Genomic DNA, 13255 nt, shown 5'->3' with positions numbered 1-13255 from the left:
CTGTTCTCTACTTCTGTGAATGTTTGCAAAATAAAAAGTTAAAAAAAAATACAAAACATCTACCCATGAAACGGAAGTTTGTCTGGTTGTATTTTGTAACCGGTTTACTATTGTGAATCCCTCATCAGTGCTGCTTCTCCCCATTCAGGTGGCAATCACTGGGCAGCTTGGTGTGAAGCCCCAAACAGGCAACAGCATTCCACTCACAGCCACTAACTTCCGCATCCAGGGTAAGGATGTATTGCGTCTGCCGCCCTCTTCCATCACCACAGATGCCAAGGGCCAGACGGTTCTGCGAATCACTCCGGACATGATGGCCACATTGGCCAAGTCCCAGGTTACCACAGTCAAATTGACCCAGGACCTCTTCGGGACAGGAGGCAACACTACAGGCAAAGGCATCTCTGCCACCTTACACGTCACTTCCAATCCAGTCCATGCAGCTGATAGCCCTGCCAAGGCCAGTTCAGCCAGTGCCCCTTCATCCACTCCAACAGGTACCACTGTGGTCAAAGTGACTCCTGACCTCAAGCCAACAGAAGCCTCAAGTTCGGCTTTTCGCTTGATGCCAGCTCTTGGCGTGAGTGTGGCTGACCAGAAGGGAAAAAGCACAGTGGCCTCTTCAGAAGCAAAACCAGCTGCCACGATCCGCATCGTGCAGGGACTGGGAGTGATGCCTCCCAAAGCAGGCCAGACCATCACCGTTGCAACCCACGCCAAGCAAGGGGCCTCGGTGGCCAGTGGGTCTGGAACTGTCCATACTTCAGCGGTGTCCTTACCCAGTATGAATGCTGCTGTGTCCAAGACTGTAGCTGTGGCTTCTGGGGCTGCAAGCACCCCCATCAGCATCGGCACAGGAGCCCCCACCGTGCGGCAGGTCCCTGTCAGCACCACGGTTGTGTCCACGTCTCAGGCTGTGAGTAACTAGTGGTAAAGCTTAGGCCTTCTTTTTAGAAAACTTAATCAAGGCTCAACTGCCCATTACCCGAGAAACTCCCTAAAAACTAGGAAACTTCTTTTTAGGAGTGGAAATTAGAGGCCCTAAAAGCACCTCATTTACCCCAAATAGATTTATTTACTGATAGACTTTTGTCTGTGTTTCCTTTGAAACACAATTTATGTGTCAGACTGTGTTGCCTTTGAAACACAATTTATCAAAGTGTGGTACATGCATACATTCTTTTCAAATGGTAAAGAACAGTGCAGACAAAATAAAACCTGACTACATTCCAGTTCTCCCTTCATGAAGACTAATTGCTGTTGGTAGTTCAGCATTTATCCTCCTAGTCCTTTTCTTGAGCATTTTCATACATGTACACGTAGTTTAAAAAACACCCATGAGAGACTTTATATATTCTGTGATTTGCTTTATTTGTTTGTTTATTTTTGAGATGGAGTCTCACTCTTGTTGCCCAGGCTGGAGCGCAATGGCACGATCTCGGCTCACTGCAACCTCCGCCTCCTGGGTTCAAGTGATTCTCCTGCCTCAGCCTCCTGAGTAGCTAGGACTACAGGCATGTGTCATCACACCCGGCTTATTTTGTGTTTTTAGTAGAGACAGGGTTTCTCCATGCTGGTCACGATAATCCTGACCTCAGATGATCCACCCGCCTCGGCCGGCCAAAGCGTTGGGATTACAGGCATGGGTCACCGCCCACGGCCGCTATATTTATTTTTTAGAAATGTCTTGATGGTCGTTCTAGGCCATACACAGATACTGACTGGGGTCTTTTTAATGGTGTAGTAACCGGTAGAAGGGGCTCTGCTAAAGGATGCGTTTCCACTGTTAGCCAGGCAGTGGTGAATGTGTCTGGGCTTATGTGTGAACGTTTCTGAAGCGGAGAGTGCTAGTGCAAGCCTTGGGGGTGCACACATGGAGAGTTGAGATACTCCAGCGGTGTCGCCTGAAAGGCCACATCCACATGTGCCCCTATCAGCAAGCCTCCTGTTTCCCCTAGACCTTAACCAGTGCTGATACCACGTCTTTTTAACCTCGCATACCTGTCTTACTGGTGAAAAGGGGGTTCTTTTTTGATTTCATTTCCCTGATATGAGTGAAGTTGAGTATCCATTCATTTGGAGATTGGCATGTGCTCCCTGGTGAGTAAATCTTTGCCACTTTTCTTTTGAGGTATTTGGCATTTTCATATTGTTTGAGGTGGCTTTTTATAACATCCAGAAGATACGGCATCTGTGGATGTGAATTCTTTATATACATAGAAAATATTTTTTTCCAGTCTGTCATCTTTTAACCTTATATATGGAGTCTTTTGCTCTACAGATCTTTATAATTGTATCTAATTAGATCTGTCAGCATTTCCTTTAATGGTTTCTAGGTTTCGTGTCTGTGTCTTCCTTACCCCAGGATTATAAAATGTTAACCTTTATTTTCATAAAATACCTTGAGTTTTAAAAAAAAGTATAATTGTTAATGCATTTGAAATATATTTTTGTGAATAGGATGAAGTTGAAATCTCACTTCCTAGTTTTCAAATTTGCCAAAATAATCAACTATTGCTTCCCCCACTAGCTTGAAAGGCTGCATTTATCATAAACCAAATCCCCATATCCCCACACAGGTGTCTGTGGATGCATGTGTGTTTTCTCTTCAGCCTCTACGTAAGGAGCATTGTTCAGAAGAGGGGTGTGTATGGACAGTATAAAATACAGTTTCACTTTACTGAGCAAGCTATATAGGGAAACCTTCATAAATTGGGATAAAAGCCAGAGCAGTGAAGAAGGATATAAACATAAGTCAAATGAATACCCAAAACAGAAAATCTTCACATAGTGTGGTTAAAAAAGAAACAGTTGGTCAGGCGCAGTGTCTCACGCCTGTAATCCCAGCACTTTGGGAGGCCGAGGTGGGCGGATCACCTGAGGTCAGGAGTTCGAGACCAGCCTGGCCAACATGGTGAAACCTCGTCCCTACCAGAAATACAAAAATTAGCTGGGCGTGGTGGCGGGCACCAGTAATCCCAGCTACTCAGGAGGCTGAGGCAGGATAATCGTTTGAACCCGGGAGGCGGAAGTTGCAGTGAGCCAAGATCGTGCCATTGTACTCCAGCCTGGATGGCAGAGCGAGACTCTGTCTCAAAAAAAAAAAACAAAAAAAAAAACAAAAAAGAGTTACTTAGGTTTCCACATCATAGAAGTTGAAATAAGGAAGCGGGAAACTGCACTCACTTGATCCACTTTTGTTTCTTTTGAATCCCTCTAACAGAAAGGTTATATCGAGTGTCATCTGTCCTGTTATAATCAACCTGGGTAGGTGCAACTGGAGAGCATTTGGTGGGGCAGGAAGTATTGATGGTGCTTACTTCCCCCTGTCTAGTCAGCTTTTTGGTAGTTCCTGAAGGGATCATTCTAGGCAGTGTACTGGTCTGAGATGTTTTAAGCAACAAAGGCATTTCGAGGAAGAACAAAACCATAAGTAAATGTATCTGGAGGTACCATCTCAAGGTATTCTGTTGCCTGTTGCCCTCTTTGCATGCTTTTTTAACAGGCTGCAGGCTGTGGGTGTACCCCATGGAGATAGGTGCGGGGACCTGCGGCGCAGTTGTGCAGCTGAGTGTCCGTCTCCTTAGTGTTAGCCTGCCTCTGTGGAATGCTGATGCCCTCTCCCAGCATCCTGTCAGCCAGCCCTCTTGAATTTTTTAAAACTCAGATTTAATTTACATCAGATTTTACTGCATAGAAATTTTATTACCAGTCAAGCATTAAAATCAAGGCCATCTGAAAACAGGTAATGCAGTGACCTATCTTAACCATCCTGAAGTCCCAAAGACTCTAGGCCTTCTCAGTTTCTAAAAAAAATTCTTCTTAGGCTTTATTAGCTTGGGGGTTGGACTTTTCACTTGATTGAGTTTATTATTAGTGTCCCCTAGCTAACCTCTCTTATCTCCGGGAGAAATGGAAAGCACCGGAGAGCATGGCCTCTCCCTAATCTAGCATGCCCTGCTGTTTGTTCCTCACCAGTGGCCCTGCGCTCCAGTGAGTAGTTGTGTGCTTTAGGTATTAACTCTTGAGCTCCTCTGTCCTTCCTCAAATTTATTTCACCAAATAGTGATTGTGTGCCCAGCACTGTGCCATGTACTGAGGGATACAGAGATAAGCCTCTGTCCTCCAAGGAACTCACAATCTTGGACTGTGCTAAAGTGAGGACACACCTGCCTTTGTGATTTAGATACAGGTTTTATCCTGTTGAAAGCAGATAGATGGGTTGCTGCTGCTTCTGGTGGCATGAAAGAGGATGATAAAAGATCAGATTTCACCTGACTATGGTATATAAATAGTTCTTTAGGGTTTTCTGGGCCCAAACCTCAGGAGCCTTGAGACCCTGGTGGGTACTGGGGACTGACAGCATCTGTAGTGCTTGCTTCTCAGTTCCTGATGCCCTGGAGGTGACACTTGCTGGTTTTCCTTACCTCCTGTCTTACAAAACCTGACTGCTTTTTTTTTCTAGGGGAAGTTGCCTACACGGATCACAGTTCCCCTCTCTGTGATCAGCCAGCCAATGAAGGGCAAGAGCGTGGTCACAGCCCCCATCATCAAAGGCAACCTTGGAGCCAAGTAAGTACTATGTCATGGTAAAGGAATCAATTCGGGGGTGGAAGTGGCAGGCAGGGCTTACCAGTCCTTGTCACCAAGTGGCAAAGTGGCTGGTCTTTCTGGGGCCCTCCTTTGACACCTCTGCTTTATTGTGCTCATCAACAGTATTTATTGAGCATCCAGTATTGTTTTAGGTGCAGTGATTAAAACAGATGAAAATCCCTGCTGTTCTCCAAGCATACATTGTAAAGTAGAGAAATAATAAAAAAGCAACATGTGTGGTGATGCATACTGGAGAGAAAAGGGTGTGGGAAGTGCTAGGATGGGGCTCAGCTAGGTGTGAGGGAAGCCTCCCTTTGACATTTGAGCTCTGAACCTAAGCAGTTCAGGGAATGAGGGCCACCTGTGGCCTTAATTTAAACAGGGATAAAGGGCACGATGAAATGAGTCTGCAGTCTCAGGGCAGCTTGTGAGATGTGGCTATTAGGGGGAGCGTTTCTTGCAGAAGTGCACACCTCTCTGGGGCCCTGTCCACTATTCCTGCTGGTCAGGGCCAGGAGCCAAGGGCCATTTTATCCAGAGCACTGGGGTCTTCTGGGATTACTGTCTTCTCCTGCCATGGGAAGTGGTGAAGCTGGAAGAAAGGTGGTCTCAGCAGTTGGTTTCCATTTAATCTGAAATGCTGGGATTTTCATTGGCACAGACCTCCCTGTTGTCCTTCAATACACGGCCTAAATCTGGGCCAGAGAATACCTGTCGATATCATTATATCTCACCCCTGCTTTCCCTCCACAGCCTCAGTGGGTTGGGCCGCAACATCATCCTCACAACTATGCCAGCAGGCACTAAGCTCATTGCTGGCAATAAGCCTGTTAGTTTCCTCACTGCTCAGCAGTTGCAGCAGCTTCAGCAGCAAGGTCAGGCCACACAGGTAAGGCCCAGGGCAAATTCTTGGCCATATCCGGCTCCTCTCTGATTCCACTGCTGTTCTTAACTGGTGAGTCCGCTTGCAATCCATTGACCTGACCTTCTGTCTTTGTAAACAGGTGCGCATCCAGACTGTCCCTGCATCCCATCTCCAACAGGGAACAGCTTCTGGCTCCTCCAAAGCAGTCTCCACTGTTGTTGTGACTACAGCTCCGTCTCCTAAACAGGCACCTGAGCAACAATGATTATGAGAGAGGATGGCTTCCGTGAAAGACCATGCCTGGTCTGTCCTGGCTGAGAAGGGACCAGGGAGGTTGCATCATTGTTTTAAGCTTGCCTGTTCAAGGCAGCCAGGCGGGGGGTGATGGCAACAGTGGCCTGGATTCGTGGCCTGGATTCTGCTGCCACGTGCCATAGTGGAGCACCCTGAGAAAGGTTCACTCCAGGGTTCCAGGGTCTGCTCTCTACCAATCTAGGAGAATATTCTGTTGAAATTGCAGGAATTACCAGTTACGTCCAACAAGCCAGAGTTCTGAGAGTAAGACCCCCGGGGAAGGCTTACCACTTGCAGAGTGCACACAGCGAATAGGCTGGTTCTCCATGAGGATTGTATTTTTTGGCTTCTGGTCTTCTCCATGACTAGTGGTCTGGATAGGAGTTTTGTGTCCAGAAAATTTTATGTAATTTATTTTTTTAAAGAACCTGTTGTACATCTTTCTCAAATACAAACTTGGGCTTTAGCCGCCCCCTCCACCAAACCGATGACTTACTCTTTTGACTAGAATGAGAAAATGGCAAGAATCTTAGTAAGGTGGTAGCCAGCTTGGTGACTGCATAGGAATCGAGAGGCTGTAAGATGGGAATTCATCGTAGGCAGCGAGGTAGAGTGGGTCCCCTGAAATGGGATTCGCTTGGCACTGCCTCTTACAGATAGGGGTGTTGGGATCTTGATTGTGGCCACCCCCCCCAGCTTTACCTGCCCACTTCGTCCTTCTTGGCAAGCCTGTTCACATGGACGTCCAGAGCCAGTGGACAGAGAGGAGGGGACTGACAGCAGAGGTGCTGCTTTTGCAGCAGAAACTTTGTTGCAGTTCAGAGAGTATACATTCTGCTCTGCTCCAGAGCAAGAGTTGCAAACCAGGCCCTTGGGGCTGGCCATTTGTTTTTGTAAATAAAGTTTTATTGGAACACAGCCCAGACCAATTTGTGTTTGTGTTATCTGTGGCTGCTTTCAGATTCGAAGGCAAAATTGAGTAGTTGACATAGAGACTGGATGGCCCTGAAGCCTAAAGTATTTCCTATATGGCCTTTTAAGTAAAAGTGTTTTTTTTTTGTTTGTTTGTTTGTTTGTTTGTTTTTGTGGCCGGAGGCGGTGGCTCACGCCTGTAAATCCCAGCACTTTGGGAGGCCAAGGCGGGCGGATCACGAGGTCAGGAGATCGAGACCATCCTGAACAACATGGTGAAACCCTGTCTCTACTAAACTACAAAAAATTAGCCGGGCGTGGTGGTGTGCACCTGTAGTCGCAGCTACTCGGGAGGCTGAGGTAGGGGAATTGCTTGAAGCCGGGAGGCGGAGGCTGCAGTGAGCCGAGATCATGCCACTGCACTCCAGCCTGCAAGACTCCATCTCGAAAAAAAATTTTTTGACCCTTGATCCAGAGTAGAGATGGTGGAGGACAGTGGGGGTGCAAGGAACAGGGATCTGTCTGCCTGGCAGTACCAGCCCCAAAAGAAGCCAGTCTAGATTTGCAGGTCATTTAATCCTGGCTATTTCACGCTTCTCAGCCTCTCAGCTACAGGCAGAGCTCAGGACGATATTTTAAAATGTAATTAATTCAAGCACTGGTTGTCAACAATATATGCATCTCTTGTTTTGGGGCAGCAGTGAGTGGTAAAGGCTTTCTGAGGTGATGGTGCTTCCCTGTTTCTCTTGAAAGAGCCCAAGTTATTAAAAACGTATCTTTAATTTTTGGAGTGTATTGAAGCTCTTGTGGGTTGAAGAGGTGGAGCTGAAGGATGTGGGATGGAGGCAGCCTGGCTTAGTTGTTGGATGGTTAGGGGGTTGCGAAGCGGAGGAGGGTCTGGGAGGCTGGTTGGCTCCGCAGCTGTTTCACAGACATTTTGTTTAATTCTTAGAGCAATTTTGTAAAATCAGTGTCATCATTCCCCTTTAACCGTTGGAAGACATGATTCTGAGTTGAAGTTAAAGAGAAGCTTCTGATTCTAAGTCAAGTCTCTCTCTGTTGCCTTCCTCCGGGCAGGAGGGCTGTGATGTATCCTGGCGAGCCTGGGGGCAATCCAGTCTTAGGAGGTGGGAGGCCTGCATTGCAGAGAGCAGAGGTGAATGGGCCTCCCAGGTTGAGCTTGTGATGGGCAAGTAGACTGGCACGGGATGAGGTTGGCAGTGGGGAGAGGTAGGATGCAGTGCGGGGAAATGGGCCTTTCCACCTGAGAAAGGCAAGTGTGTCTGCGTTTGATAATCCTTTGATATTTGCGTATCTGTTATTTTCAAGAATCACATTTCACATAGAAAGCCATGTGACAGTTTTTAAATAAAAAAAAAAAAAAAAGGTAGAAATTCCAGAGATCTTGTCTTAGGTATTTACTGCCAGCTACAAACAAACCCCTTTTGAATTTACTTAACAAGGAATTTAATAAAAGTAGCTCTGGCATTCAGCCGCAGCCCTGCCCACATTCCTGTTAGCTGAGGTCACCTGACTCTGCTTGTCGTTTTTGCACAGGCAGACGTGTGCATTCTGGAGAGCAGGGAGTGAGTGTAAAGTTTAGGTTGCGTCAGGATGCTGACTCCTCAGAAGTGTAACTTCGGCACTATCCAGCCTGTGGGTGGAATGGCAATAGCGGAGAATGGGAACTCCCTACTGGGTGACAGCCCAGGATTTGTGCCACACTTGCTTCCTTCATATGCTGGCCTCAGGTTTCTGATAGATGAATGGCACAGCTATGGTGAGTGTTTTGTTTTTGTTTTTGAGATGGAGTCTCACTCTGTAGCCCAGGCTGGAGTGCAGCGGCAAGATCTCAGCTCACTGCAACCTCCGCCTCCTGGGTTCAAGTGATTCTCCTGCCTCAGCCTCCTGAGTACTCAGCTAGGATTACAGGTGCCTACCACCATGCCCACAGGCACGCGCCACCACGCCCTGCTAATTTTTGTATTTTTGGTAGAAATGGGGTTTCACCATGTTGGCTAGGCTGGTCTCCAACTCCTCACCTCAGGTGATCTGTCTGCCTCAGCCTCCCAAAGTGCTGGGATTACAGGCGTGAGCCACTGCACCCAGCCATGGTGGGTGTTTTGTAGGGAACAATTTCAAAAGGACTTCTGGTGGCAACCATTGAGCCTCTGGTTGACAGATATTGGTAAAATTATTCAGAAAACATATCTAAGACAGGATGTGGAGAATAGTACTGTCATCAGTTTATACTTGAATACCACATCTAACAATGTTTATGATAGGGTTGATCACTTCCATGAAGGCATCACAAGCCTTGCTGTGTGAAGGGCATCTGAATACATTTTAATATTTTATATCTGTTCTTCACACCTTAGCCCCTCACTCTGGAGAAAATAGTACATTTTCTTTCTTAAAATATGGTACACTTAAAAAAACCTCAAATGTGGATCTTTTCTTTGAAAGTAAAACTGAACAGGTCCTTCTGCCACCTGCAGTCCCCAAGGAAAGAACACATGTTATGTTCATTGCCAATTATAGGTCCTTCAGTACTTGTTGAATGAAGAATACTTGTGTTTCTCCACTGGCCAACCAAGGTGGATCCTGAAAGTGGAACCCGGAGTTCTCTAATAACTAAATTAGTGTTTTTAGTAGCTCATTTTGAATCCCTAAGCTGTGACTTCAACTCTGAAAGGCTGGCTACCTGAAAGGCTGGCTCCTCTGAAAGGAGGTTACCTTCACTTAATTAAGTACAGCATTTCTTCCAAAGCGCATGCAGTGCTTTATGTAAATTCTCTCTCCTGGATTTGTGTGACGTAGCAGGGTAGAATGGTGAGACAGATGCCTGGTTTTGGAGTCATAAGACTGGCTTTGCCACCTAGCATCTGTGTGGCCTTAGGCCAGCCAACTTTTCTTTTTTTTTGAGATGGAGTCTCACTCTGTTGCCAGATTGGAGTGCAGTGGCATAATCTCGGCTCACTGTGCAACCTCCGCCTACCGGGTTCAAGTGATTGTCCTGCCTCAGCCTCCCAAGTAGCTGGGACTACAGGTGCTCACCACCACACCAAGCTAATTTTTATATTTTTAGTAGAGACAGGGTTTCACCATGTTGGCCAGGATGGTCTCGATCTCTTGACCTCATGATCCACCCGCCTCGGCCTCCAAAAGTGCTGGGATTACAGGCGTGAGCCACCGTGCCCGGCTAGGCCAGCCAGCTTTTCTGAAAGACCTCATGCTCTTACACATTACAAGCAGTTGTGAGAATCAAATGAGATAGGGTGCATCTCAGAATCTGAAAAATACTATGCACACGGAAAGTATTATTTGGTCTCTAAGGCCCATCAACTTGGTCCTAACTCACTTTTATCAGTTTGTAGAACTTAATCTTTTTAAGTTCTCCATATTTTTTTATGCTTTCATTTTTTAATGTGCTACCCTCTCTACCTGGGATGTGCTTTTTCTGCAGGGCAAGCTCTGCATTTTCCCTCCTCTCCTTTTTCTCATCGTGGTTTGTACTTGCCTCTCAGCACCCATCACACTGGATGTAACTACAGGCATGTCTCTCCTGTTTGACTATAAACTCCTTGCTGGACACATATCTCAGGAGTCCTCACAGCCATTTCAGTGCTGTTGCAAAGTGGATATTTAATAAATATTTGTTGAAGGAAGTCTGTTTGTTTGTTTTTGAGACAGAGTCTTGCTCTGTCACCTAGGCTGGAGTACAGTGGCATGATCTGGGCTCACTGCAAGCTCCCCTACCGGGTTCATGCCATTCTCTTGCCTCAGCCTCCCGAGTAGCTGGAACTACAGGCACCCGCCACCACACCCGGCTAATTTTTTGTATTTTCAGTAGAGACGGGGTTTCACCATGTTAGCCAGGATGGTCTTGATCTCCTGACCCCGTGATCTGCCTGCCTCGGCCTCCCAAAGTGCTAGGATTATAGGCGCCGTGAAGGAAGTTTTTTTAAAAAAAGAACAGATCCAGAAGCAAGATTAGGGTATCAAGATTTTACATTACTAATTCTGAATTCGTTATCCTTTGCTTTCAGCCATATTAAAACTGAAAGCCTTCCATACCTGACGTTTTTCTATCTCATTATACAGCTTTCCTGTCAGATCTTCTTTTAGGGTGACTTTGAAGAATCAGAACATCAGGGCTCCAACTCTCAGTAGAGCCAGTAACCAGCTTCCTGATTTAAAAAAAAATCACCTTTGGCCTAATTTTGTCACTTATAAACAGTGGTATTGCAGTACCCTGGTATGATTAGTTATGATATGTTTAACAATAATTTTAAAATACCAAAGCTTGTGAATTATTTTACTTTCAAAAAATATGTAAGTTAGAATTGTAATTCTAAAGGCACTGTCGTTTGCTTACACATTCTAACATATTTCTAATAAGAAAGTACCTGCTTTCTTAAGAGAAAAAGGGATAAGTTACCAAAAGCAGCACGTTCTCCTGGGCTCATACCCCGGATTCATCCATGAGGCCACTTCCATTGTAAAACTTTTAGCATCTCTTGATTTCTCTTGACACTGAGGCACAAAGGCCTGCTACTTATAGGCATTACTTCATTTTTCCTTATGAAGGGTACTATACCAACACAGACTTTATAGTACATTTAAAAATCCCAACTGCAAGATACACAGGATGCTGTAGGCCTGATTTCCTGTTGTAGAACCTCCAGCCCTGTGTTGAATGAGGAGGTGCAAATATATAGACCCTTAAGATCAGACCACAGCAGGCATTCAGGTGGAGGGGATGAACTCCATTCATTCCAGCTGTGCAGTGGGACATCTACGCCCTCCACATCTGGGCTCATTCCTCATCTGAGCCACTCAAGAGGGCCGTCTGGTAAGTGTCATCTGAATTCAGCTTCTGAATTCCAATGATTTCTCCCCTTCCGTGTCTCTTCATCCGAGTCAAAAGGCTTTAATAGAGAAAGAGTAAGAGCCAATTAGCCAGAGATGCCCTTAATCCATTACCAAGGATGTGAAGGCATCTACTGATTCTTAAACTATTTTCTTTGTATTTCTATCAAATACTGTGATTACATGTCTGTAAACTAGACTTCTTAGGAAATATTCATCAGTAGATAAAGGGGCGATGGTGGAAACTACTGAATGCCATAATTGAGGCCAAGGTCTTGCCTATCTTGGTTTACTGTTTCAGTGGCTGGGCAGGAGAACTAAAAGAAAGTGACTTGAGCTCCCTTCTCTTTGGTCCGTGTGGAACTCTTTCTGGGTGAAATAATGGCAAAAATCACCGTTACTTTTGCACCAACCTAATATTCTGCTTGGGATCTAGAGAAATGACCTAGAAGAAAAGGTAGAGGCAGCCGAACAGCAAATAGAACTGGTAATACCATTTGCTAAAAGTCACCCTTGCACTGAGAGGCTCTGCCATTTATTAGTGGGGTGACCTTGGTCAAGTTACTCAGCTTTTTGAAGCCTTGTTTTCTCCACCTGTAAAAAATAACAGTGCATACTTCATAAAGCAGTGAAGATTAAATGGGATAATAGAGTGTAGCTGCTTTCCACTGGGCCTGGGGCGCAGCAAGTGCATAGGAGTCCATAGCTGTTACCTATATACCTCTAAGGAGCCTTCAGTGAGGGGTGGAGTGCAGTTTGTCTTAACATTCTGCTCTGGTTTATTTTTTGATTGTCACATCATTTCTGGGAAGCAGGGAGGGCAGGTCTGGAAATAAGATGATGGGTCCAGAATGAACCCTTTACGTGGGGACTGCCATCCAGTACTGATTCCCATTTCAGTATTCCCCACCACACCATAGGCTTAAAATCTGTGAGACCTGCATTTGAAACCTGGGTCCCTCAGGTTACTATGACCCAGACAGGTCATTAAACTTTGAAAAGCCTCATTCCCCTTGTTTGCAAATAAGGGTAGTGATACCTTCCCTGCATGAGAGTACCTTGCACAGAATTTGGCCTGTAGTCGGCACTCATCAGATGGTGCAAGTTAATCACATCAGTCCTGCTTAGAGTTAGGAGGAAAAGCTTCACTAAAGTCTCAGACATACCAGTAAACAAGAGAATAGTTGATGGCCACGATGCTGAGGGCAGCCAGGTAGTGCCAGCAGAAGCACATGGTGATGAACATGAGGTTGGCATCATCCTTCTGGTCCCATTCGGGTGTTCCAAAAGGTGGGAACAGCACAAACCCAATCTAGGGGATGACACAGAGAAGTTGGTCGTCCTGAGAAGCAATCTAGCTGTCGTCCTGTGGCCACAGAAGTGGCCCATGTGTGACCACCGCCTCATAGTTCCCACACTTCGTTAGCATAGAAAGGCCTTTTCACATAGAAAAATGGCTCTGGCCAGGTGTGGTGGCTTACGTCTGTAATACCAGCACTTTGGGAGGCTGAGGCAGGCGGTTTACAAGGTTAGGAGTTCAAGACCAGCCTGACCAACATAGTGAAACCCTGTCTCTACTAAAAATACAAAAAATGAGCTGGGCATGGTGGTGGGCACCTATAATCCTAGCTAACTGGGAGGCTGAGGCAGGAGAATTGCTTGAACCTGGGAGGCGGAGGTTGCCGTGAGCCGAGATCATGACACTGCACACCAGCCTGG

General features: G+C 46.1%; 2 protein-coding genes across 18 annotated transcripts in view; one reads left to right on the top strand and one right to left on the bottom strand.

The window, feature by feature from the left end:
- The window catches only part of NFRKB (nuclear factor related to kappaB binding protein), a 31888-nt gene extending 25218 nt beyond the window's left edge, over positions 1-6670 (top strand). For all 17 annotated transcript variants that reach the window (XM_034934060.3, XM_055095100.2, XM_034934058.3 and 14 more), the window contains 4 exons: positions 149-916; positions 4466-4572; positions 5347-5482; positions 5598-6670. In XM_034934060.3, the coding sequence (XP_034789951.2) occupies positions 149-916; positions 4466-4572; positions 5347-5482; positions 5598-5723 (1137 nt within the window). In that variant the 3' untranslated portion in view covers positions 5724-6670. The remainder of the gene's footprint in view (positions 1-148; positions 917-4465; positions 4573-5346; positions 5483-5597) is intronic.
- A 3488-nt stretch (positions 6671-10158) lies between these two features.
- Positions 10159-13255, bottom strand: part of TMEM45B (transmembrane protein 45B) — a 43011-nt gene continuing 39914 nt past the window's right edge. The window contains exons 5-6 of the mRNA XM_003819874.6: positions 12703-12848; positions 10159-11595 (exon numbers count right to left, since the gene is read on the bottom strand). Coding sequence (XP_003819922.1) covers positions 11484-11595; positions 12703-12848 — 258 coding nt within the window. The 3' untranslated portion in view covers positions 10159-11483. The remainder of the gene's footprint in view (positions 11596-12702; positions 12849-13255) is intronic.

This window comes from Pan paniscus, chromosome 9 (genome assembly GCF_029289425.2).
Source record: "Pan paniscus chromosome 9, NHGRI_mPanPan1-v2.0_pri, whole genome shotgun sequence".
Lineage (NCBI taxonomy): Eukaryota > Metazoa > Chordata > Mammalia > Primates > Hominidae > Pan > Pan paniscus.
The sequence above is the reverse complement of the archived record's forward strand: the minus strand, read 5'-3'. Positions and strand labels throughout refer to the sequence as shown.